The sequence below is a fragment of the Muscardinus avellanarius genome (assembly GCF_963383645.1).
Source record: "Muscardinus avellanarius genome assembly, chromosome: 5".
NCBI classification, from domain to species: domain Eukaryota; kingdom Metazoa; phylum Chordata; class Mammalia; order Rodentia; family Gliridae; genus Muscardinus; species Muscardinus avellanarius.
Window position 1 is genome coordinate 115,838,474 of NC_137790.1, and position 23,522 is coordinate 115,861,995.

At 39.4% G+C, this 23,522-nt stretch overlaps 2 protein-coding genes across 6 annotated transcripts in view; one reads left to right on the forward strand and one right to left on the reverse strand.

The window, feature by feature from the left end:
• Nucleotides 1-3,735: 3,735 nt before the first annotated feature.
• SERP1 (stress associated endoplasmic reticulum protein 1) lies at nucleotides 3,736-6,075 on the reverse strand (the record flags this gene model as incomplete). Its single annotated transcript, XM_080696319.1, has 3 exons — nucleotides 3,736-3,776; nucleotides 5,716-5,791; nucleotides 5,992-6,075. The coding sequence occupies 3 exons, from the start codon at nucleotides 6,073-6,075 to the stop codon at nucleotides 3,736-3,738; spliced, it is 201 nt and encodes a 66-aa protein (XP_080552445.1).
• A 535-nt stretch (nucleotides 6,076-6,610) lies between these two features.
• Nucleotides 6,611-23,522, forward strand: part of EIF2A (eukaryotic translation initiation factor 2A) — a gene marked incomplete at both ends in the record, with an annotated part of 35,083 nt that continues 18,171 nt past the window's right edge. For 2 of the 5 annotated variants that reach the window (XM_080695698.1, XM_080695701.1), the window contains 3 exons: nucleotides 6,635-6,662; nucleotides 15,548-15,617; nucleotides 19,922-19,996. In XM_080695698.1, coding sequence (XP_080551824.1) covers nucleotides 6,635-6,662; nucleotides 15,548-15,617; nucleotides 19,922-19,996 — 173 coding nt within the window. Of the gene's footprint in view, nucleotides 6,663-15,547; nucleotides 15,618-19,921; nucleotides 19,997-23,522 lie in introns of all 5 variants that reach the window. The other 3 variants (XM_080695699.1, XM_080695700.1, XM_080695702.1) reach the window with 3 other exon arrangements.

Here is a 23,522-nt window from a genome sequence, read left to right on the forward strand (position 1 = left end):
CTTTGCATTTTCTGCTACACAAGAAACACCAAGTGATTGTCATTTAAATTACTTTTGAAATTGCATCCATAAAAAGACAAAATTTTCTACTTTGAATTGGCAACTCAAAAAAAAAAAAAAACTCCTTTCTAAAAGCAGAAGCAAAATGCTCCTAAAAACAGAACTGTTCTGTAAGTTTTACAAACATTTCTATAGCTTCTTTACAGTAGTGAGCCAAGAAACCTCAGTTCTAGTTTCTGCTCAATAGCTCTGCCAAAGACCATTTATCTGACTTTACTTTTCCTTTGAAATACTTATCACGATTGTGAGCACACTTTCAGCTGTGTTTTCCCTCTATGAGACTGAAAGACACACAAGTGTTGGGACCGTATTCATAGCCCTATCTCCACGGAGCACATTACTAACTAGCCACGGAATAAATGCATGTCCCAAGTGCACATTGAGACAGTTGGACTACATATTCCATGTCCTTTGTTTCTGTAACATATATGTGTTTTAATTATCAAAGCTGTTACTTTTTTTAGCCTTTTATTGCTCATTAGTAGTACTTCCAAATAAGGACATGTTCTAATCCAACTTAAAAGATGAAGCAGTACAATCTACAGTGAGACTAAGTTTAAACAGGAAAAGCGCCAACTCCTAGTCATGGTTTGCACCAAAAATAAAAACTAAAAAGGGAGGTAAGGGGCAAATCACACTTGTTAAATGGAGAATTTGATGATGTTCTAATTTGCAGATGTTAAAGCACAGCGAAGTTTTTTTGTTTTTTTTTTTTAACTTGGGATTGAACACAGGTACATTTTACCTCTGAGCTACACCCCTAGCCCTTTTTATTTTAAAATGGGCTAAGTTGCTGAGGTTAGTCTTGAACCTGCAATCCTCCTGTCTCAGCCTCGCAAATACTAGGATTACAGCCATGTATTACCATGCATGGCACAATTAAGTTTGATTGGTGGGACTAACTACTGAGCCCAACAATGTAGTACAGCTGTGATGGTAAACCTTTGTGCTGAAGGAACCTCCAGTAGCCTCAGGGAGAAGTCACGGCCCTGCAGTGGGATAAACACACACCCACACCCACGCCTTCTTTAATGTAAGCCAAAGTACGTACACACACACACACACACACACACACACACACACACACACACACACACACACACTTTATATTACATAGAACTCAAAAGATACAATGATATACTTGACAAGTCTTTGAAACATTTGGGCTAAATAAGAGAGCAAATGGATAATGTACACTACCTCAATATTCATCCTCATACTATGCTCAACATTAGATGATAAATAGAATTCAACTGGAAAAGGGATAGCAAAGAACTATGCTTTTTCCTTGAATCAGACTTACGAGATGAATATATCCTAAGTGAAAAATACTTAATTCACTTTGCTTTTTGTATTATTTTTCTTGCCGCCCATTTCCAGTTACCAACCTTACATATGTGTCTGTATTTTATTTAAATATGAGATAATACTAGGCATTCTTAAAAATAATTTTATATTAACTATAAGAAGCACACTCAGATAAGAATTCTGTAAGATCATTTTTTGAAGCATCAAATATTCAGGGAACTTTATTTTTAAGTGATAAATCAAATAGACAGTTTTCTTTTACCCAAACATGCATAATCCAACCTGAATATAAAATGCACTGGATTGGTAAATTACACATGAAATACAAAGGGAATGCAATTTTACATATGTGAAATGATTGCCAACTAGAGCAATTTAACAATCAAATTAATCAAAACATTGTACATTAAAAAACACCTTAAAGCCAATTATCTATAATAAATCAAGGGAAATTCTGATATGGAATGATTTGACTCAAAGCAAAGGATAAGGCACCTGCTATGGATTTTGAGCAATAACTCTCATTCTTAAAGTTAAAATGAAATAGAATTACTTAATCAAGACTTGTTTTTTTCTTTTTTTTTTTTTTTTTGCGGGTTTGGGGATGGAACCCAGGGGCATTTGACCTCTGAGCTACACCCCCTGCCCTATTTTTTTTTTTTTTTTGAAACAAGGTCTCACTAAGTTGCAGAGGGCCTCACTAAGTAGCTGAGGCTGTCCGCGAACTGCGATCCTCCAGTCTCAGCCTCCAGAATGCTGGGATTACAAGCGTGCGCCACCACGCCCGGCTCCAAGACTTGTTTTAAAGAGGGAAACAAGTACAGGGATTGATTTACTGGGTGAGAAAGGCAGGTAACAGTTGAGTTAGAAGCTGCTGACAGGTCAGCCGATTCCTTTCTACTGCAGCAGTTGAGTTCCTATAGGTCCTCGGCCACTCCTCTCCTTCACTCCCCTTCATACATGAGGGTATACTGGAAGTCCCCTATGAGGTTCACACTGTATAGAGACTAGGTAGCAGATTTCCCTTCTGTTCCTCTTAAAACAGCTTATTTTAAAAGAGTTATCCTGAGGCAATTAACAAAGCAAACGTAAGCAGCCTTCTTCCAATTCATTAATACAGACATTGCTCAGGCTTTTGCACCGTTATGACTAAGTATATAAACAGCCAATACTTGCAGATTTCAACAATTCTAGAAAACCCAAAACCTGCCTATCATCTTCACCTTTACTATTAGTAAAAAGAAAATCTGATCAAACATAACCTATAAAATCATACAAGGGAAGACTAAAGACTGATCATCTCTCAGTATATCCATTTAATTCCAAATGCCACTGTAGTTTAATATTTCTAGTACCACTCTAAGGGCATTTTAAGCATAAATCTAGAAAAAAAATTTCCAAACTAAATGTAACTTTTAGTTGATGTGCCTTTTTCTGGTATTAAAAGTGCTATGAACATACTCAGATCTGTCTTATGGCACACTGGACTCAACAGTATGTCCAGATGAGGCATCCACTTCTAGTAGTATTTTCCCCTAAAATTTTGTCTAGCATAGTAAACCCCTTTGATATATTAAAATAATTCTGGTAAAATCAATGTGACATAAAACAAACCTTCCCTGACTTTACCATGGTACCTATTACTGAAACCTCAGTGACTGATAAAATTACAAAAGGCTCAAACAAGTTTTTTTTTTTAATGGAATCTTAAGTTCCTATACTCATGCATAATCCAAGGTAGTGTCAGAAATATTAAAATAGATGTGGCTTACAGATAAGCATCTCTGCTTATACTATGCATTTAGAAGCTTAATATTTTTAGGTGCTAATGGTCATGGTAAAACTAGGCTAACTGTGTAGTTGTTCCATTTTACAAGCACCTAATTATAGGACAGTTACATGACCCTATAATGGAGTGTGCTTTCAATTCGAGAGTAATAAAGTGCCTAGCTATAAAAAAAAAACCCTTGATTTCAAATTTTAAACTAATCACATTTACATGTTAGGGTTAACAAAATCTAGACCCTATCTACAAATCTAATCTAATTATCCACACTGCATATTGTTTCAATAACTGCATTAAAAAATGTATTCTTTACTGACCAAATAAGTAGGGTCCACTACTACAGCTTAACAATCAAATTTTATTGCTTTATTCATGTGGTGCTTCTGCAAGGCACTGTGGCATGAACTAGAAAACCTGGAATGACTCGTGAAGAAACCTTGGAATGACACATGAAGGATGGTATGAAAATCGTTCTGAGGCAGGATGCTTTACTGAACTGTTTTTAACCAGGGTATCAAACATCAGGAATGAGTTCAAGTTAAAATTCACAGGAGAATGGATACATCTTAAGGTCAGTCACTTCACATGCCCATCCTGATACTCTGAATAATCTGGAAAATTGCTGTAAAGAGAAGAGCAAATATTATAATAAGCTTTGAATATAATAGGTTTGTAAATTGAAAAAAACCTTTTGAAGTAAGTGAAGAATCCAAGGGCACTCTTCTTAAAATAATGTGTAAAAGCTATCTACCTTTGTTATAAAAATAAAGACAGGCTTATCTTAATATAACAAATGCCCACAAATTATTATTTTGCAGTAGTAGGGATTGAATCCAGGTCTTTGCACATGTTAGCCAAGTGTTCTACCTCTGAGCTACATCTCCATTCTTCTTCTTTTTTTTTTTTGGTGGGTGGGCGTGGAACCCAGGGGCTTTTTCTACCTCCGGGCTATACTCCCAGACCTATTTTATATTTTATTTGGAAACAGGGTCTCACTAAGTTGCTGAGAGCCTCACTAAGTAGCCAAGGTGGGCTTTGAACCTGTACGATGCTCCTGTTTCAGCCTCCCAAGCGCTGGTATTACAAGCGTGCGCTACCACGCCCGGCCTTTCATTATTTTTTAATCTTAGCTTTCCTGAATTTTATGTTTTACGTGTCCAAAGATATTGCAGATAGGGAGTCATTTTGGGAAGAACTTAAATTACCAAAGAAGCCAGGCATGATGACGCATTCTTTTTTTTTTTGGTGGTATTGGGGATCAGGGGCCTTCTACCTCCGGGCTACACTCCCAGATCTATATTTTATTTGGAAACAGGGTCTCTTAAGCCAGCTGAGGCTGGCTTTGAACCTGCGCGATCCTCCTGTCTCAGCCTCCCAAGCATGGGGATTACAAGTGTGCACCACCACGCTGGGCCTGACGCATTCTTGTAATCCCAGCATTTGGAAGGCTGAGACAGGAGGATCCCACAGGTTCGAAGCCAGCTCCAGCTACTTAATGAAGCTCTCAGCAACTTAGTGAGACCCTGTTTCCAAATAAAATATAAAATAGGTCTGGAAGGGTAGCCCAGAGACAGAAAGACCCTGGGTTCCACCCTCAGTATCACAAAAAATAAAAATATAAATTACCAAAGAAAACAGGTTTTTCTAGCACAGAATTATTTTGACTTATCCCTAAATAATTAAGCATCCATTCAAAGCCTGGCTTATAATATATGCATGTTTCCTTGTTCTCACAAAGCTGAAATTCAATAATCTTTGGGTTATATAAACTGTTTGGCTCTCTGCCATTTATCAGGAAAGCTTCCAAATGGTAGGTTTAGGAGAAAGGCAAAGCAAAATGTTAAACACAAATCTCAGTAACTTTAGAATGTAGAAAACCGAGTCATCTATCTCAATATTAAGAATTTACATATAAAGACAGTAAATGAAGAAAGACATTCTGTAATACTTTTGCAGAGAAAAGTGTCTATTACTCTAACAGCAGGCTGCCCTGATAAGGTCTGACCATATGTCAAACGTTTCTTTTATTAACCTAAAACCATATGTCTCACACATTACATTCAAAACATGTATATTTCCCCCTATACAGATCAGTTCTTTGCACTATCTTTACTTAATAAAATTTACATTTTGACATAAAGGTAACAGATTTTGAGAGTGAAATCAAGTCCTAACATCTAAACATGATGTCCGTAGTTTCTCTGCAAAGGCCCTGATAATGGAACCGCAAAACATTCGAAATTCTCATCCCATGAGGGTTTTTTTGTTGTTGTTGCTGTCGTCTGTCTTAAATGTCTTCCAGTTTGATTATTACCAAGAATCTGACCTCTTTTCTGATCTCCTGCAAGCACAAATCAAAGTGGGAGAAGTTTCTGGAGCACCACCCTCTGTGCATATGTGGGACAAGTAATTTGGTTCAGATGAAACGGAATTAGGTGGAATTCTCACAGGTGGGTTGAAAAACTCCAGCGGGTAGGGCTTACCACTAATCGGTCACCACGTCATCCCAGACCCTTCGCCCAACACCTTACCCAATGGGAGCTCCCCCCAACAACACTTACCAGAGCCGCAAACAACAAAAATGAAGAGAGCCAATAACCAGGGTCCTACCGACGCCTTCTCTTCGGGGGCATTTCTCTGCAAAAGGGAAAATCCAGTTTCAGAAGCAGGGCGGGCACTGGCACTCAGGGCTCCCGGCCCGTCCCCGAGCCGGGCAGGTCTCTCCCGGGTCCGGCGCCCTCCGGGCCCGGGCACTCCAGGGCGGCGGGGGCCAGGCCGACCGGGTCGGGGGAGCTCGGCCGGCCCGGGGCGCGGCGGGGCGCCCGCTCTCGCCTTACCGAGGTCTTGGCGACGTTGCCGCGCTGCGTGATGTTCTTGCTGTGCTTCTCGTTGGCCATACGGATGCGCTGCTTGGCAACCATCTTCGCGGCGCCGCCCCCGCCGGGCCGCCCCTCGCTCGGGCCGTTGAGGCTCGGCTCCGGTGCCCGCGCCGCCGCGGGAGGAGGCTCTCGGCCGGGCGCTGGCTCCGGCCGCTGGGGCTGGGCGCTAGCGGGGCGCGCGAGGACGGGAGCCGGCCGCCGGAGACCGCGCCGCTGCTCTGGCCGCCGCCGGGAGCGTGGAGCGAAAGAAGAAGGAAAGGCAGCCACCGGACGGTGCAGCCCGCCGCCCCAAACTACTTTCGGTTCGGCTGCCAACGTCAGCACTGGGCCGGCTCCGCCCCGCGGAAGTGCGGACTCCGCCCTCTGAAGAAGGAGGGCGAGGGCCGGCGCGCCCGCCCCAGCCCGGCCCTCCACACGGTCGGCGGAGCGGAGCCTCCGTAGTGCGCATGCGCCATCAGTGGCCGGAAGTGAATCGGCCCCGAGGCTGGTGGCTCCGGAAGCACTTATTCGTAGTCTCCACGCCTGGAGAGACGTGTAGGGGCCGGGTTCGGCCCCTGGTGAACTCTGACCCCAGTGCATGGGCTTCTTTTTCCGGGACAAGATGGCGCCGTCCACGCCGCTGTTGACAGGTGGGTTCCAGACGAGCTGTGGGCTGTTTCTTTAGAGTAGTACCTTTTTTTTTTTTTTTTTTTAACCCGTGAGAATAATCCGACGAGCTTTAGCGTCCCACCCGCTGCCTCTCGTGGCTTGAAAAAGGGTCAGACTGTCTTTTGGTTTTCTTGACATCAAGCGTGGCAGTCGGAAGTAAGGCCACGCTCACGGATCTGCCCCCTCCCCTTTACCCAGCCATCGTTCTTCCCCGCCTCTTCATCTTCTACAGGAATAGAAAGGGGAAAGGACAGAAAGTTCTAGTCTGAAATGTACCCTTGGTCCGCAGTACGTGTACTGCATGGACCCATTTGACGCCACATTATGGACAAAAAGTAGTAAATAAGTATGACTGTACACATTGACTACACCTGGAATTATGTAATAGCAAATTCTATTAGTTCTGCCTTGGTGTGGCTGTAGGGAGGGCGAAACTGATAGTATCGGCTTCAAATGATGTGGTTTGGTATCAGTGAAGCATCACAGGAATGGTGTAATAACATTCGATACTATGATAACTGTGAGCATTTTAGAAGAACATCGTTAGACTCTTGGATTTTGAGGCTGAAGCAGTGTTTGTAGTGTTGAAGATTAGTTTTTGACTATGCTGGGGCAGAGGCTGGACCAGGATGAGTATCAAGTTAGGAGAGGGGAGTTGGGATGGAATAATTAAGTCATGATAACTACATAGAAGGAAAGAAGTCATCCGAGAAAGGTTGTCTACTTTTGAGGAGGGGGTTATTTCCCTCTGAGACTTGAACTTTATTTAAAAAGCTTTTGCACTTACTGCCATTCTCCATTTATTTGCCTACACGTGTTCAGTTGAACAAACATCAAATGTTGACTATAATCTGTGAGATAGGTGCCGAGACTAAATGGCATGATTACACAATAAAACGATTTTTTCTGTAGCTCCATAAAGCTAACTTTACGTTATTTACAATTTTTTAATAGAATGAACGATTATTTGAACTCTAATAAAAATTTGTACGTTTAAAAATCTGTGTTGCCGGGCCTGGTGTCGCACGCTTGTAATCCCAGTATTTGGGAGGCTGAGACGGTAGTATTTGGGAGGCTAAGACGGTAGGATCGCGGTCGGTGGGCAGCCTCAAATACTACTTAGTGAGGCCCTTTGCAACTCAGTAAGACCCTGTTTCAAAATAAAGAATAAAAAATAGGGCTGAAGGTGTAGCTCGGAGGTAGAATACCCCCTGGGTTCCATTCCCAGTACCGGGGGGAAAAAATCTGTGTAAGAAATGGTTTCTTATTTCTTACAGTGCAAGTTCCATTCTATTTAGCATAGCATATGTGTCCCTTTATGATATTGGAGTAGCTCTTGACATTATTCCTTGCCATCCATTGTATTTTGTGTACTACCAATCAATATTGACCTGCTTATAGATCTCCTTAAGTACTCTATTCAGCTTAGAACTATCCTTCTCCTTTTTTTGATTTGGCAAATCTCTTTTTATATGTTAAAATTAATTTTAGATCTCATTGCTCTTTGAAGCCTTTTCTCTCTCTTTCCAGTAGTCACTCCTTAGGTTATTTTTGTACCTCATATATACTTAAATTTTTTTTTTCACTTACCACATAGGATAATTACCTAGTTGTTCAGATGTTTTTCTCTCCTGCCAGACTGTGTGAGCTTCTTGATGTCAGGGGTAGGGTATTGTTGATCTCTGTCTCTTTCAATATCTAGTCCAGAACTTAGTAAACTGTAGGCAGTGTAAATACTAAAGGAAGACTAAATTAAAGAAGGATAACTTTTATTTCTAGTTAAATTAGCTAAGAAGGACAGTTTTCTTATAGTGCTTAAAGTCAAGGACTTTGTAAGAACTAAAGGCTATTCAGTCTATCATATTAGAGGTCTCAAGATATTTTTTCATCACATTTACACTACAGATTGTCAGAGTCAGAATTATATGCATATCATTCTACTCCACGGTCCATTTTCTTTCCTTTTTCTTTTCTATTTTTGCTGCTAGGAATTGAAACCAGGGCAGTCTACCTTTGAGGTACACCCTCGGACCTATTTTATTTTGAAGTAAGGTCTTACTAAGTTGCAGAGGGCTTAAGTTCCTGAGGCTGTGAACCAGTGATCCTCCTGTCTCCACCTCCCAAGTACTGGAATTACAAGTACACTATCACTCCTTGGCTTCATGGTCCATTTTCTGTCACTACCACACACTGCTTAATCTTTTAGACATTCTTACTCTAGATATTTTATTTAATAATACATTTTTTAACTTCCAAAATCTATTGTTAAACTGAGAATCATGGAATTTTAGAGCCGTGAATAATTTTGAGATTATTCAGTAAATTTTTTACTAGTCACATTCTTAATTAGAAGTTACAAAAGGCCAAAGCAGGTGAGAAAGGGAGTTATTTTTTTTAACTCACGAAACCTAACTAGAATCAGTTAATCGTATGACTCCACAAATCTTTTTTTTTTTTTCCCTCATCCACAGAACCTTCTTTCTTGTTTAAATTCATTCTCAGGCCAACATTTAGACAGCTCAGCAGCTCCAAAAGAAAAACAGATCTTTGCTAGTAGTTTCAGCAAAAGTCCTAAGACTGCTATCTGCCTTGGGTTAGCTCTTGCTCATCTTGGTATCAGTCAACTTTTAATAAGGTCAGGACCAAATTATATCCTTATTTCTATTAATGTGGCTTATATAAGATGCTTGATGATAGGTAATGTCCATTACATGGAATTCATGTTGTCTAGTCAACTTGCCTAGTTGAGGTCATGAGTTAATTAATCAAAATGGAGTCACTTTTCTAAACTGATAGGTAGTTCCATAAATATAAGGGTTGGGAAAAGTACATTTCAAAGATCATTATATCCCTGACATAAGCCCCTTGCTTGTTGGTGCCCAGTGTTTTGTTTTTCATTTAAACTCAAGTCTAGAGCAATAAATGGTATATGAGTTTTTTAGAAGGCTGGTGAATTTTAAAAAGGTATTGTGTGGTAATATTTGATAAGATTATTGTTTTGGAACAATTACTGTGTAAAACTCTGGTATTTATTGTTTTAATGAAGACTTCACTTTACATTTGCTCTGGCATGTATTGCTTATTCTTTTTGATTAAAGGAATAAATCATCAAAAACACAGAATCACACCAATATGAATACACTATCTTACACTAACTTCATTTTATATTAATTGTTTCACATTTAGACAGTTGAAACTAAAATGATTTCTTATTAGAAAATTAAATGTAGAAATATAATCTTCACAATTATTGAAAAATTTGTCTTGAATCCATATCTAGTTTTGCTTTTATTAACTTGTAAAACAGTTTATATTCTGTTATAACTTCATTTTGTATTTTTCCTAGTAAACTTTATTCATTTATTCAGATTTGCACAGGCTGATTATTTAATACAGTTAAGAATCTTAAAAGTCAAAATGTCTTGCAGCCTTTTCTCCGAGTTAAGTTTTAATATAGGGAGATATGAAATAAAGTAGCTGGGTTTTTTTAATTAATTAATTTATTTATTTATTTATTTGGTGGTACTGGGGTTCCTGGAAGCCCTTCTACCTCCGGGCTACACTCCCAGACCTATTTTATACTTTTTTATTTAGAAACAGGGTCTCTTAAGCCAGCGAGGCTGGCTCCGAATCTGAACCAGCGCAATCCTCCTATCTCCACCTCCCAAGCACAGGGAATTCCAAGCGTGCGCCACCACACCCAGCCTAGCTGTTTTAAAACTATAAATGATCCAGTATGATTTTTGACATGAATTCTCTTGTGATGCATCATATGCAAAGAATGTCATCTAATTTAATAAGGGACCAGTAATATCATCAACTTTAGTAGTAGCTTTGGTATGTACTATTGGCCAATAGAAAATATATTTTTACTTGAGTACAAAAATCTTAGCTGAGCATGGTGGCACATGCTTGTAATCCCAATACTTGGCAGGCTGAGGCAGGAGGATCTCAGGTTTGAGGACAGGCTCAGCAATGTGGTGAGACTCAACAACCTTACAAGACCCTATTTCAGAAGAAATAATTAATTTGAAAAAAAGGGCATGTAACTCAGAGGTATAATGTCCCTGAGTTCAATCCCTAGTACTACCTAAAACAAAATTCAAAAAAAATTTGCTGTATTCCACATTTGATTATAACCACACTTTTGTCCAGTATTTCTGAGCAGAACCATTTTGGGGAAATGTTCAAAAAAACACAAGCAGCCAGGCATGGTGGCTGGTGGTTGCAATCCCAGCATTTAGGAGGCTGAAACAGGATACCGGTTCGTAGACAGTCTCAGCTACTTAGGCCCTTTGCAGCTCAGTGAGACCCTGTTTCAAAATAAAGAATAAAAAACTAGGGCTGGGGGTGTAGCTCAGAGGGTTCTATCCCCAATACCACCACCAGAAAGAAAAAAAAAAGCTTTTAATTGGTTTAAATTCTTGCTATATTATGAACAAATGATGTAGCTTTTTGTTTTTTTGTTTTTGTTTTTGTTTTTTTGGTGGTACTGGGGTTCCTGAAGCCCTTCTACCTCTGGGCTACACTCCCAGACCTATTTTTACATTTTTTTTTTTATTTGGAAACAGGGTCTCCTAAACCAGGCTGGCTTCGAACCTGCGCGATCCTCCTGTCTCTGCCTCCCAAGCTTGGGGATTACAAGTGTGCGCCACCAAGCCCGGCTTATTTTTTATTTTTTGGATTTTTTGTGGGTATTGGGATGGAACCCAGGGGCATTTGACCTCCGAGCTATACCCCCTGCCCTATTTTTTGTTCTTTATTTTAAAACAGGGCCTCACTAAGTTGCAGGAGGGCCTCACTAAGTAGCTGAGGCTGTCCGTGAACCGTGATCCTCCAGTCTCAGCCTCCCGAATCCTGGGATTACAAGTGTGCGCCACCACGCCCGGCTGTAGCTTTTTAAATTTTAATGTAATTTAGGGCTCCTTTGAGTTCCAAATAGAGTTCCATATACTTTTCACCCCACTTTCCCTAATGATAATGTATATAATCATATTATGTTAAACTAGGAATTTTACACTGTTGCTACTATAGTACTTATTAAACTATACTCTTTATTCAGATTGTGTGTGTGCATGTGTATAATACTAAGAAACTTATCACATATTATATGCAACCGCCATCAGTATAGAACTGCTCCATCACCACCAAGAAACTCTGGTGCCACCCTTTGTAGTTGTGATCCTTCCAACTGTAGTATTTGACAATCACTTCTCTGTTCTGTCATTTCATGAATGTTGTATAAAGGAAATTATAGAAAATGTAACCTTTGGATTTTTGTTTTTAATGCTTTATTTAGAATGTGAATGTGTACATGTTGAAACACAGTTGATTAATTTGACTCAAGATTTTGCTTCTCTAGAACATGCCAAACCCCAAAATTGGAGACTACACAAAACTTTGGTACTTGAACAGGAAAGACATGACATTTTTCACACTGGCTTTTTTTTGTGTGTGTGGTACTGGGGTTCCTGGAAGCCTTTCTACCTCTGGGCTACACTCCCAGACCTATTTTATACTTCTTTTTAATTTGGAAACAGCGTCTCTTAAGCCAGCACGGCTGGCTTCGAACCTGCGCGATCCTCCTGTCTCCACCTCCCAAGCATGGGGGTTACAAATGTGCGCCTCCACGCCCGCCGTCACACTGGCTTTTAAAATATCAGGTGTTACCTTCTAAGATTTTGAGCCAATTGTCTGCAGAAAAGAGTGTGGATGAAGTGTTTTTTCTCTTACTACTCCTTTGGGGTTTTCTACCTGCCTTATTTGGGGATATAGGTTAGAAAAACAAGTTTTAGAAAAGGAAACTATTGGCAACCCCGATTGTTCTCACTACTGTAGCCAGACAGGCTACCTTTATGAAATCTGGCCTGTGGCTACCATTTTAATAATGGACAAAATCTTTTCTTCAAGTAAAATTGTGTAATAGCAAAATCAACAAATATGGAAGACTAAGGCTACCAGGTCAAAGTATCACTAGAATACAAGAAGCTGGGGAGATGCTTGTTTTTTCTTCTTTGCTAATCAGTTCAGTCATATGTAATAGAACATGAAATGATTTCATTAGCATTTTCTAATTACACTGTGGCTTCACTGGGACTGCTCTGACAGTGTGCTGTTTTGTTTTTATAGACCTGCATATCAATTCTGAAAGAGCTCTTCATGTGTTAGATTCTACCATAGCTTGTGAGGGCCTTCATTATGCTGATGAAATTCAATATAAGAATAATTATAAATTCCCTAATTTTATTTTTTATTAATTCCCCAAATACAACTTCATATATTAAGAGTCACCTATTCTTTTCAAAGTGCTAATGTATATGAAATATTACAGCAGATGACTGAATTGGTGATGAAAAGTAGCACTGCTGTGTCCATGTGGTAAGAGTATTTAAGTTCATGGTTAGGAATATCTATCTATCTATCTATCTATCTATCTATCTATCTCAGTGGAGGAGAGCTTAACATGAGTAAGTACTGTGTGCACGCACACACACACACAACAACTTCATAATTTTACATCTAGAATGTTTTTACCAGCAGAAGACTTTTTTTTATAATTTTCATTAGTAATTGTTAGAATGGATATCTTTAGTGTTTAATTCAAGTTGTGGGGCTAGGGTAAGCCTTTTAGAAATCACTATCTTGAATGCAGTGATGGACTTTTTAAAAATCCTTAGTGCTTAGCACATAATAGAGCTATGCAGGAGCTACATAATATAGGCTCTATTGTAGTCTTTTAAGCTGTGGTGTAAGGAGTTTGGATTTTGAAATATGCAGAATGCTTTGCTAGGCTCCATTCTATCCTAGTCCAGACTACCCACAGGGGCAATTGTTTTCCCAAGATAGCTCTGTCTAGTATTCTACATAAGAGAAAATATGGCGTCCGGCTGTATGCTTGTAGATATCTAACAAGAACATTATTGTTTAGTTATGTGTGTTTTCTTTTTATCCCTCTGTTGGGAGCGCCATGAAGACGCAGATTTTTGTCTTGTTCATTAGTTGTCCTTTAGCTTCTGTTCTAACTTTAGGTTATTTACTGTACGTGGGGCCACTGAATACCTGAAATTTGAGCTAGTTAATTCTTAGGAAGATTGTCAGTATTCTGATAACTATCTCTTGACAGTTCTTGAGAAGGGAAAGGAAATAGGGATCAGAATTGGAGCCAGGGATGGCTCCCACTCACCAGCTTTGCTGCTTTCCCAGTAACAAGAAAAGGGTGGGAAGTTTATGAATAGCTAGCAGAAAAGGAAGCAGATGCAGTTAGAGCTGTGGACCTCAGTAAAACTTTCTTTTCTTATTGCTGCTGGCAAGAATTCTAGTTGATAGAATGGCAACTCATTGCCAAGTCCTGTTGGTTATTTCTCCTAAATATTGTAGACTCGTTTCCCACTTTTCATCTCTACTGCTCCACCTTGGTCCAAATTTCCATAATTTCCTGTGGGACTATTGCAGAAGCATTTTAAATAGTTTCTCTACAGTCACTCTTAATCCTTTCCGGTTCATTTTCTACACTGTACCAGGTTGACCTTTTCAAAATGCAAATCTGGTTTTAACACTCTGCCTAAAACTCTTGAGGCTTCCCAGCATTGTTAAGACAGACCAACATTGCTTACGGCAGGCCTCAATATTTTTGGTCTGAGCCTTGTTTTCCAGCATCTTCCGGTCACACAGGCCTTGCCATTCTTCTGACCCACTGTCCTTTCTCTTGCCATGTTCTTGTCTGTACTTGTTACTCTTGCTAACTGCTGTTTGTCCTTTAAGTCTCAGCATGTGTCACTCAGGAATATTTTCCCTAACCTGTTTTTAGGACAAAACTCCCTATTATTCACTTTTTAGCACCACATATTTTCCTTTGTAGTACTAAATGCAGTTATATGACTCCATGTTTTAAATTATCTGCTAAGTTCACTGAGCTCAAGCACAAAACTGGTTTTCCTTCTTGATATATCTCTAGCTTAACATACAGATTGTTTTTTGATGCTATTTTTGCTTATGGAGAGAGTCCTAGTAAATATTTGTTGAATAAATGAATCAGTTTATTTGGATCATATCCAGTTAAGCCATTTTAAAAAGTATAGTTAGAGCCGGGCGTGATGGCGCACGCTTGTCATCCCAGCATTCGGGAGGCTGAGACCGGAGGATCGCAGTTTGGGAACAGCCTCAGCTACTTAGTGAGGCCCTCTACAACTCAGTGAGACCCGGTTTCAAAATAAAGAATAAAAAATAGTGCAGGGGGTGTAGCTTGGAGGTTGAATGCCCCTGGGTTCCATCCTCGGACCCACCAAAAAAAAAAGTATAGTTAGTGCTAAATATTTTATTTGCCTATTTAACCTTGAACATTGTTCCCACTTAATTTTTTTAGGATATAACTGTTATTTGGTGCTTAGTAAATGAATGTGTCTCTTTCTACTGATTCTCTTAGTTTGAGAATGTATAAAAATACATTAATGACATCTTATATTCCTAAGAACTTTAAATAGATGCCATATTTTCATGTTCGTTTCTGTAAAGCATCCAGCTATCCTGTGTTCTGTATTTCCATTGTACAGATTAGGGCAGAGATTCAGAGACAGTGCTGTATCCAAGGTTCCACCACCAGGTATTTTGTCTGGCTTCATGCCTTTATTCCTATATTACATCTGCTTTCATTAGCTGGTGACAGTTAATGTTCCAAAGTTTATTTCTCAGCAGTTATGTGATTTTATGTAATGAGATGAGAAAGAACCCTTTTAGTGCTAATACTCTAGTGAAATGAAATGCTTAATGAGTTTTTTATTTTTGAAAGGTTTTTGGTTTTAATAATATTTAAAATGTAACTGAGTATTTGTTAGCAAAGTAATGGTGGTTCTTCCATTTCTTTATTTAGTTCGAGGATCTGATGGACTGTACATGGTGAATGGACCACCACATTTTACAGAAAGCACAGTGTTTCCAAGGTATGGTTTATTTTCTTGAGTGATGTTATAGAAGATATACAATACATTCTAAATCACATTTCCTGTTGGTATAATTTGAACAAGAAAGGAAAAGAACAGATAAGCTAATTTCTTGGCATATGTTATACAATATTAACAGAAGAAAGAATACTTACTCTTCATCAAGGAAAATGATCTTTAGATTTGAAAATAATAGTGCAAGCCGATTTAAAAGACAGGGAAATTGGGGAATGGCTAAATAAGTGATGTGTGCATGTATACCTCTACCATGTTGGACCCCATTAAGGTATAACCACAGTACACCAATTAAAAAAAATTTTTTTTTTAAAGACAGAGGGGCTGGGCGTGGTGGCACATGCATGTAATCCCTGCACTTGGGAGGCGGAGACAGGAGGATCAGGCAGATTTGAAGCCAGCCTTGCTGGCTTAAGAGACCCTGTTTCCGAATTATTTACATATGTGTGTGTGTGTGTGTGTGTGTGTGTGTGTGTGTATGTATGTGTATATATATATATATATGTGTGTGTGTGTGTGTGTGTATGTATGTATGTATGTATATGTATATGTATATATATGTCTGAGAGTGTAGCCCAGAAGTAGAAGGGTTCCATCCCCAGTACCACCAAAAAGAAAAAGAAAAAGAGGGAAACAGTAGTAAGAAAAAGTGTAGGCACTAATGTAATTGAGTTCAAGCCTTTAGTTTGGAAGAGTTTTATCTTAAGAGATAAGCTTACAAATGTGATAGTACTACTATTGCCATGGTATAGGAAAGGAAGAAAAGAGAATATATGTGAATAATTCATAGCCAAATAGTTACATTCTTCACAAAAAGAAAGAACAGAAAGATAAACCAAAAACTAGTAAAAATGATTACCTTGCCTGTAGAGGGGAGAGAGTGGCCAGATGTAGGAGACATATCTTGAATGAACTTTGGTGTATATAGTTTGTTTTGTTTTGATTTGTTTTTGTGGTACTGGGGATGGAACCCAGGGGCATGCTACCTCCGAGAGGCACCCCCATCCCTATTTTTTTTATTCTTTATTTTGAAACAGGGTCTCACTGAATTGCAAAGGGCTTCTTCACTAAGTAGCTGAGGCTAGCCTCAAACCTCGATCCTCCTGTCTCAGTCTCCCAGATTCTGGAATTACTAGCATGCATCACTATGCCCGGCTGAGGAAAAAGTTCTTTATAGAAGAATTCCAGTGAATAAATGCAAAAGGAGTAAATGGGATTAGGTAGTCAGTATGTTGTAATTCTAAAGAAATTGTGGTTCTTGAGCTTTAGTGTGTACCAGAAACACTTGAAAAGCTTGTTAAAACTTTAGCACAGTGATTGGGGCTCCTTCACCATACTTTTTGACTTATGAGATGAAGGGTAGAGTTTAATTTACATTTTTAACAAATTTTCATAGTCTAGAGACTTCACATAAAAAAATCACTGATCTACTGGACGGCACACACTTGTAATCCAAATACTTGGGAGACTGAGACGGGAGGATCACAGGTTCATGGTCAGCCTTAGCAACTTGTGAAACCTTTTACAACTTAGTGAGACCCTGTTTAAGAATAAAAAATAGGGCTGGGAGTGTAGCTTGGAGGTAGAATGACCCTGAGTTCAATCCTTAGTACTATAAAAAAGAAAACCTACTAAACCCACTGATCTAGGCAGATAATCATCAAAAGATGCTGAAACCATTAGATTATCGACAACTGTTGATAGTGAACTTTTTAGTCAGCCTATCATTGCCAGAATCTGTTGACCAGTTATGAGCCTGGCTCTCTAGAGCCTTACTATAGGAAGTATGGGCTCTGGACAGGCAGTGTGGCATCCCCTGTGAGCCAGTGCAGAAGTACAGCATCTCAGGTCCTATCCAACTTGTTAAATCAGAATCTGTATTTTAGCCAGATCCTCAGGTGATTTATGTGCACATTAATATTTGAGAAGCACTACCCTAGAAAACGGTCTGTGGCAAAGTGTTGTGCTAAATATCACTGGGGTATGCAGTCCCAAGGCAGCAAAAATGGGGGGCGCTAAGGTAGGGATGGAGTCAAAGCAAGCATTATAGGAGTGCACAGAGCTGCAGGATACAGCCCCATTCCGTGGTCATGCCTGTGGAATGCCTCTCAGAACACTACTTAGAGCAGAGGGTAAGAAATCATCTGCTGTAAGAACCTTTCAGTTTTGGCTAACTCTGAGTGTCAGAGCTTTTTTCCTGCTGCTGCTGTGGGCACAGGGTGGAAATCACCCTGAAACGCAACCCTCACTCCTCCAGAGACTGCGAGTACCAGAGGTACTACATGAGGGTACTAGGTCTCTCAAATAGCTGAGGCTCAGGAGCAGGAATGGTCATGTATATCTGACAAGGCACATGACCGAATATGGTACAATCCAGTCTTGTTAAGAGAGGACAAGGACATCTTAAGTGTCTTCTGGTGAGTTACAATAGGAGCTACATGGAACTTGTTTTCTATGGAGATTTTTTAAAAGATTTAAAAATTGGCTCCTATCAGTCTTTTAGATGAGTAGTTCTCAAGATTGGCTGTGTATTAGAATGACCTGGGGAACGTTTAGAAATCCAGATTCAGTTCAAGTCAGGATAGTAAAAGATAATAAGAAAGATGATAGTTACTTTTATGAGACCAAGTGGCTTGGTGGTAATTATATTGTTAAAGTATCCTTATCAGTTAGAGATGCATACAGAAGTATAAAGTAAAATGGTATGACATCTGGGCTGGGGTATGACTTAGTGGTAGAGCACTTACCTAGGATGTCTGAGGCCCTGGATTAAATCCTTAGCATCCAACCTCCCTAAAAGAAAAATATATGTGATTTTTGTTTAAAATATTCTGACATTAACAGTGAAAGTTGGAGGAAGAAATCAAATTGGCTTTGAGCTTATGTTTAAGGTTGGCAGTGACACATGAGTAGATTATCATACCTTTTATTTTCATATATATTAAAATTATTCATTTAAAAATTGTAGGCCGAGTATGGTGGTGCACGCTTGTAATCCCAGCATTCGGGAGGAGGAGACTGGAGGATCATGGTTTGTGGACAGCCTCAGCTACTTAGCAAGTCCTTTCACAGCTCAGACCCTGTTTCAAAAACTCAAAAAAATAAAAAGTAGGGCTAGGGGTGTAGCTCAGAGGTAGAATGCCCTTGGGTTCTATCCCTAGAACTGCAAAAAAATAAATAAATAAAATAAAAATTATACCAGAAGGAAGGAGGCAGGATGATGCATGCCTGTAATTCTAATACTGGAAGGAAATAGACAAAATTTCTCAATTGCGAAGATTAAGAAAGGAATTGAGCAGGGCACAGTGGCCTATGCCTGTTATTCCAGTATTTGGGAGGCTGAGACAGGAGTATCACAGGTTTGAGGCCAGCCTCAGCAACTTAGCAAGACCCTTTTTCAAAATAAAATAGATCTGAGAGTATACCTCAGAAATAGAATACCACTTGGTTCAGTATTACATAAGAAAGAAAGACAAAAAAGAAAAGGAATTGAATTCTGGATTATATAGTCTAATAAATGTGCCATCAGTCCTAAACACTGTTCTAGAATAACTTACTAAAAAGACAGTTTATAATCACTGAGATAAGGGGATGATTATTGGAGAAAAAGCATGCTCAGAACAAATTGTTTCAAGCTTATCTCATTTCTTTTTTGTTCAGAATTTCCAGAGGCATCAGAATAATAGACCACTGAACATAATTTTAGCAAAGTATCTGAAGATTGAGAAAGTCTTTGGTTGGATATTTATGACAGAGTTGTCATTGGTTAACAACAGTGAAATAAGCTAATTAATGCAATGGTTTTGGTTTAAGGGGAGGACTGTTGGTGAGCTACACCCCCTGCCCTGTTTTTTATTCTTTATTTTAAAACAGGGTCTCACTGAGTTGCAGAGGGCCTCACTAAGTAGCTGAGGCTGTCCACGAACCGCGATCCTCTGGTCTCAGCCTCCCGAATGCTGGGATTACAAACATGGGCCACCATGCCCGGCTTAAAAAAAATTTTTAAATTAAAAAGGATAAAAAGGGCTGGTGGTATAGCTTGAAGGAGTAGTGCCCCTGGGTTCATTCCCCAGTACCAGAAAAATAAAAGTAATATTCATCTGTTGGTATGAAATCAGTCTCCAGCTTACTTTACAGTGGTGGGCATTATATTTTAGGAAATAAAGTAAAACCTTTTGGAATTGTTTTCTAAAATATGTGTATGTTCTTAATCACATTAAGGTTATAGACTTTATAATCATTTTTGAAAAGTATTAATGCTTATTAATTTAAACTTTTTTTGTTTTCAGGGAATCTGGGAAAAATTGCAAAGTCTACACCTTTAGTAAGGATGGGACCTTGTTTGCCTGGGGCAATGGAGAAAAGTTAGTGTTCATTTATACATTATGTTTTATGTGTGATGAATATAAATAGAACTGGAACGATTTGATTAATATATATTGGATGTCTTTAATAAAGTCATTGATATGGTGAGATAAATTTTAATTTCTCCAAAACTGTTTACATGTATGTACCATAACTTGTTTATCTACTTACTTAGAACTAAAAATTAACAAGTGAAAAACATGATTATTTAAACTGAAGAATTGAAGCTGGGCATGGTGGCGCACGCTTGTAATCCCTGTGCTTGGGAGGCTGAGACAGGACGATCACACGGGTTCGAAGCCAGCCTCAGCTACTTAGTGAGGCTTTCAGCAACTTAGTGAGACCCTGTTTCCAAATAAAATATAAAAAAGGTCTGGGAGTATAGCCCGGAGGTAGAAAGTCTCTGGGTCCCCCCCCCATACCACCAAAAAAAAAAAAAACCCTGAAGAAATGAAAGTTATTTTAAATAGTATTCTAAATTATTGATTAGAGTTTCTTAACTTCTGCACTAACAGAATAATTCTTTGCTTTTATCTTAGATTTAGATACTTTTATCTTTGCTATTAAAATTAATAACGGTAGTTAATGTTACTATTAGTTCTATTGTATACAGAAATACATAAATTATTTAAAAGTGTTCGCTGGCACGGTGGTAAACACCTATAGTCCCAGTACTTGGAAGACTGAGAAAGGAGGAGTACAGGTCCAGCAATTTAGTGGGACTTTCAGCAACTGAGTGAGACCCTGTTTAAAAATAAAAAAGGAGTTCTTCCCGGGCGTGGTGGCGCACGCTTGTAATCCCCGCACTTGGGAGGCTGAAACAGGAGGATCGTGCAGGTTTGAAGCCAGCCTGAGCTGGCTTAAGAGACCCTGTTTCCAAATAAAATATAAAAAAAATAGGTCTGGGAGTGTAGCCCTGAGGTAGAAGGCCCCTGGGTTCCATTCCCCAGTACCACAAAAAAATAAAAATAAATAGAAAGTGGTTCTTGGCCAGCCTCAGCAATTTGTGAGGCCCTCTGCAACTTAGTGAGACCTTGTTTCAAACTAAAGAATAGGTCTACAGGATTTGCTGTTAGCTCATTCAGTATTCTTATAAATAATTTAGATCTCTTAGAATGATGGTTTATAATCTGTATGTTAATGAATCTGTAAGATTTAGCTAACATTTTAAAGAGAAAATAAACATTTTTGTAGATTTGAGTGGGCTGGAATGATAGGCCAAAACCTGGGAGGAATAATAAGGATGATTCTAAAATTCTGCCTTAAGGTTTAGAAGTCATTTGTACAAATACAGGACAGGGGACATCTACATGTACACACATACATGTACACATTTCTGTTTTAGTCTTCTCCTAGCGAGCAGATATATTCTTAGTGGCCATCTCCAGAAGAGAGATGCAGTACTTACCATTTTGATTATTTGACAGAATATTGACAAACAGCTGGATTTCCACAGATGCTGTACAGAATTCAACATCAGCATTTATTTAATGTGAAGAAACTCCTGTAAGCCAGTTGTGGTGGCACACACTTGAAATCCCAGGATTCAGGAGGCTGAGACAGGAGGACTGCGGCTCATGGCCAGCCTCAGCTACTTAGTGAGGCCCTCTGCAACTCAGTGAGACCCTGGTTCAAAATAGATAGCACATGTGTTTCCTAAAGTGCTGTGCCCACAGTAGTGCATACTGTTCCACAGCAAGAGAATCAGAGACAGTGTATTGATTGTGTCTCCCTCCACATTTGTATTTTAATAAGTCAGAAACCGATTTTTTCTTTACATAGATTTTTGTTTGTTTGTTTATTTGTTTTTGTACTGCTGGAGATGGAACCTAAGAGCATTCTTTGTCTGAGCTACACATCCTGCCCTATTATTCTTTATTTTGAAACAAGGTTTCACTAAATTGCAGAATGACTCACTAAGTAGCTGAGGCTGTCCACAAATGGTGATCCTTCTGTCTCAGCCTCCCAAGTACTGGGATTACAAGGGTGTACAGCCACACCTGGCCTTTTTTGGTGTGTGTGTGGTACTGGGGGTGGAACCCAGGGGCTCTTCTACCTGCAGTATACTCCCAGACTTATTTTATACTTTATTTGGAAACAGGATCTCACTAAGTTGCTGAGAGCCTCACTGGAGTAGCTGAGGCTGGCTTCGAACCTGTGCGAGCCTCCTGTCTCAGTCTCCCAAGCACTGGGATCAGGTGTGCGCCACCATGCCGCCCGGCTTCACACCAGGCTTTTTACATAATTTTTTGTTTGTTTGTGTTTTGCGGATATGGGGTTGGAATCCAGGGGCATTCTACCTCCGAGCTACACCCCCTGCCCTATTTTTATTCTTTATTTTGAAACAGGGTTTTACTAAGTTGCAGAGGGCCTCACTAAGTAGCTGAAGCTATTCGCAAACTGTGATCCTCAGGCCTCAGCCTCCCAATCCTCGGGCCTCAGCCTCCCGAATGCTGGGATTACAAGCATGTGCCACCATGCCTGGCTTTTACATAAATGTTTTAAAGAGAAATAGCCTTCATTAAATTAGGAAGGACTATTAAAGGTTATCGACAACAACAACAACAAAAAAAACAAAAAAGCTTAATGTAATTTAAAAATATGTAATTTATAGTAATTTGCCAAGAATTTCATGTGTGTTTAAACAGGATATCATAACCTATCATTCTTCCTAACCTTGGTATTCTCACACCGGAGAAGAACAAAGTTTCATTCAACAATTTCTGGAATAAGATGAAATGTCGTTTTTTTAAACTTCAAAATGTTGAGTACATAAAATTAAGACAGGCCAAACTGATTTAAATTGTCTGAGCGTTTCTCAGACATTTATCAGCAGTATGATCTTGGGCAAATCATCAACTCCTTTGAATTTTTCAAGGCTAAATGTAACCATTTGTTTTGTTTTGTTTTTCTGAAACTAGGATCAAACCCAGGGTGTTCTACCACTGAGCTATATTTTCAGCCCCCCCCCCTTTTTTTCTTTGTGTGGAGGATGAATCCAGGGGCATTCTACCTCTAAGCTACACTCCCAACCCTATTTTATTTCATTTTTTATTTTGCTACAGGGTCTAACTAAGTTACTGCTCACTAGCCTTGAACCTGCAGGCCTCCCGGCTCAGACTCCCAAGTCCTTGGATTACAGTTTGTATTCCACCCAATGCCCCAGCCCTCTTTTTACTTTCTCTTTTAAGATAGGATCTCATGGCATGGTCCAGAGGTCAGTTCTGTTCCTTCTGCCTCAGCCTCCCTAGTCTGTGGGATTAAAAGAGGCGCCAGTGCCTCCAGCTAAACCTAACCATTTGTGGAGTAGAGGTGATGATGCTTTCAAGACAGTTGCAAGGATTAAATTAGAACCTGGTGAGGCTGCTACATGGTACACAGGAAGCATCCAGAGTATGGGATTGCTTTTACTCTGTTCCCACCGTCACTTTGTCAGTATTGTTACAGTATTCTTACAGTCACGTCCTTTACAGACTTCTTTTGAGATTTTCATCTAGAAGTCTCTCCCGATTTTCTTGGCTGCTA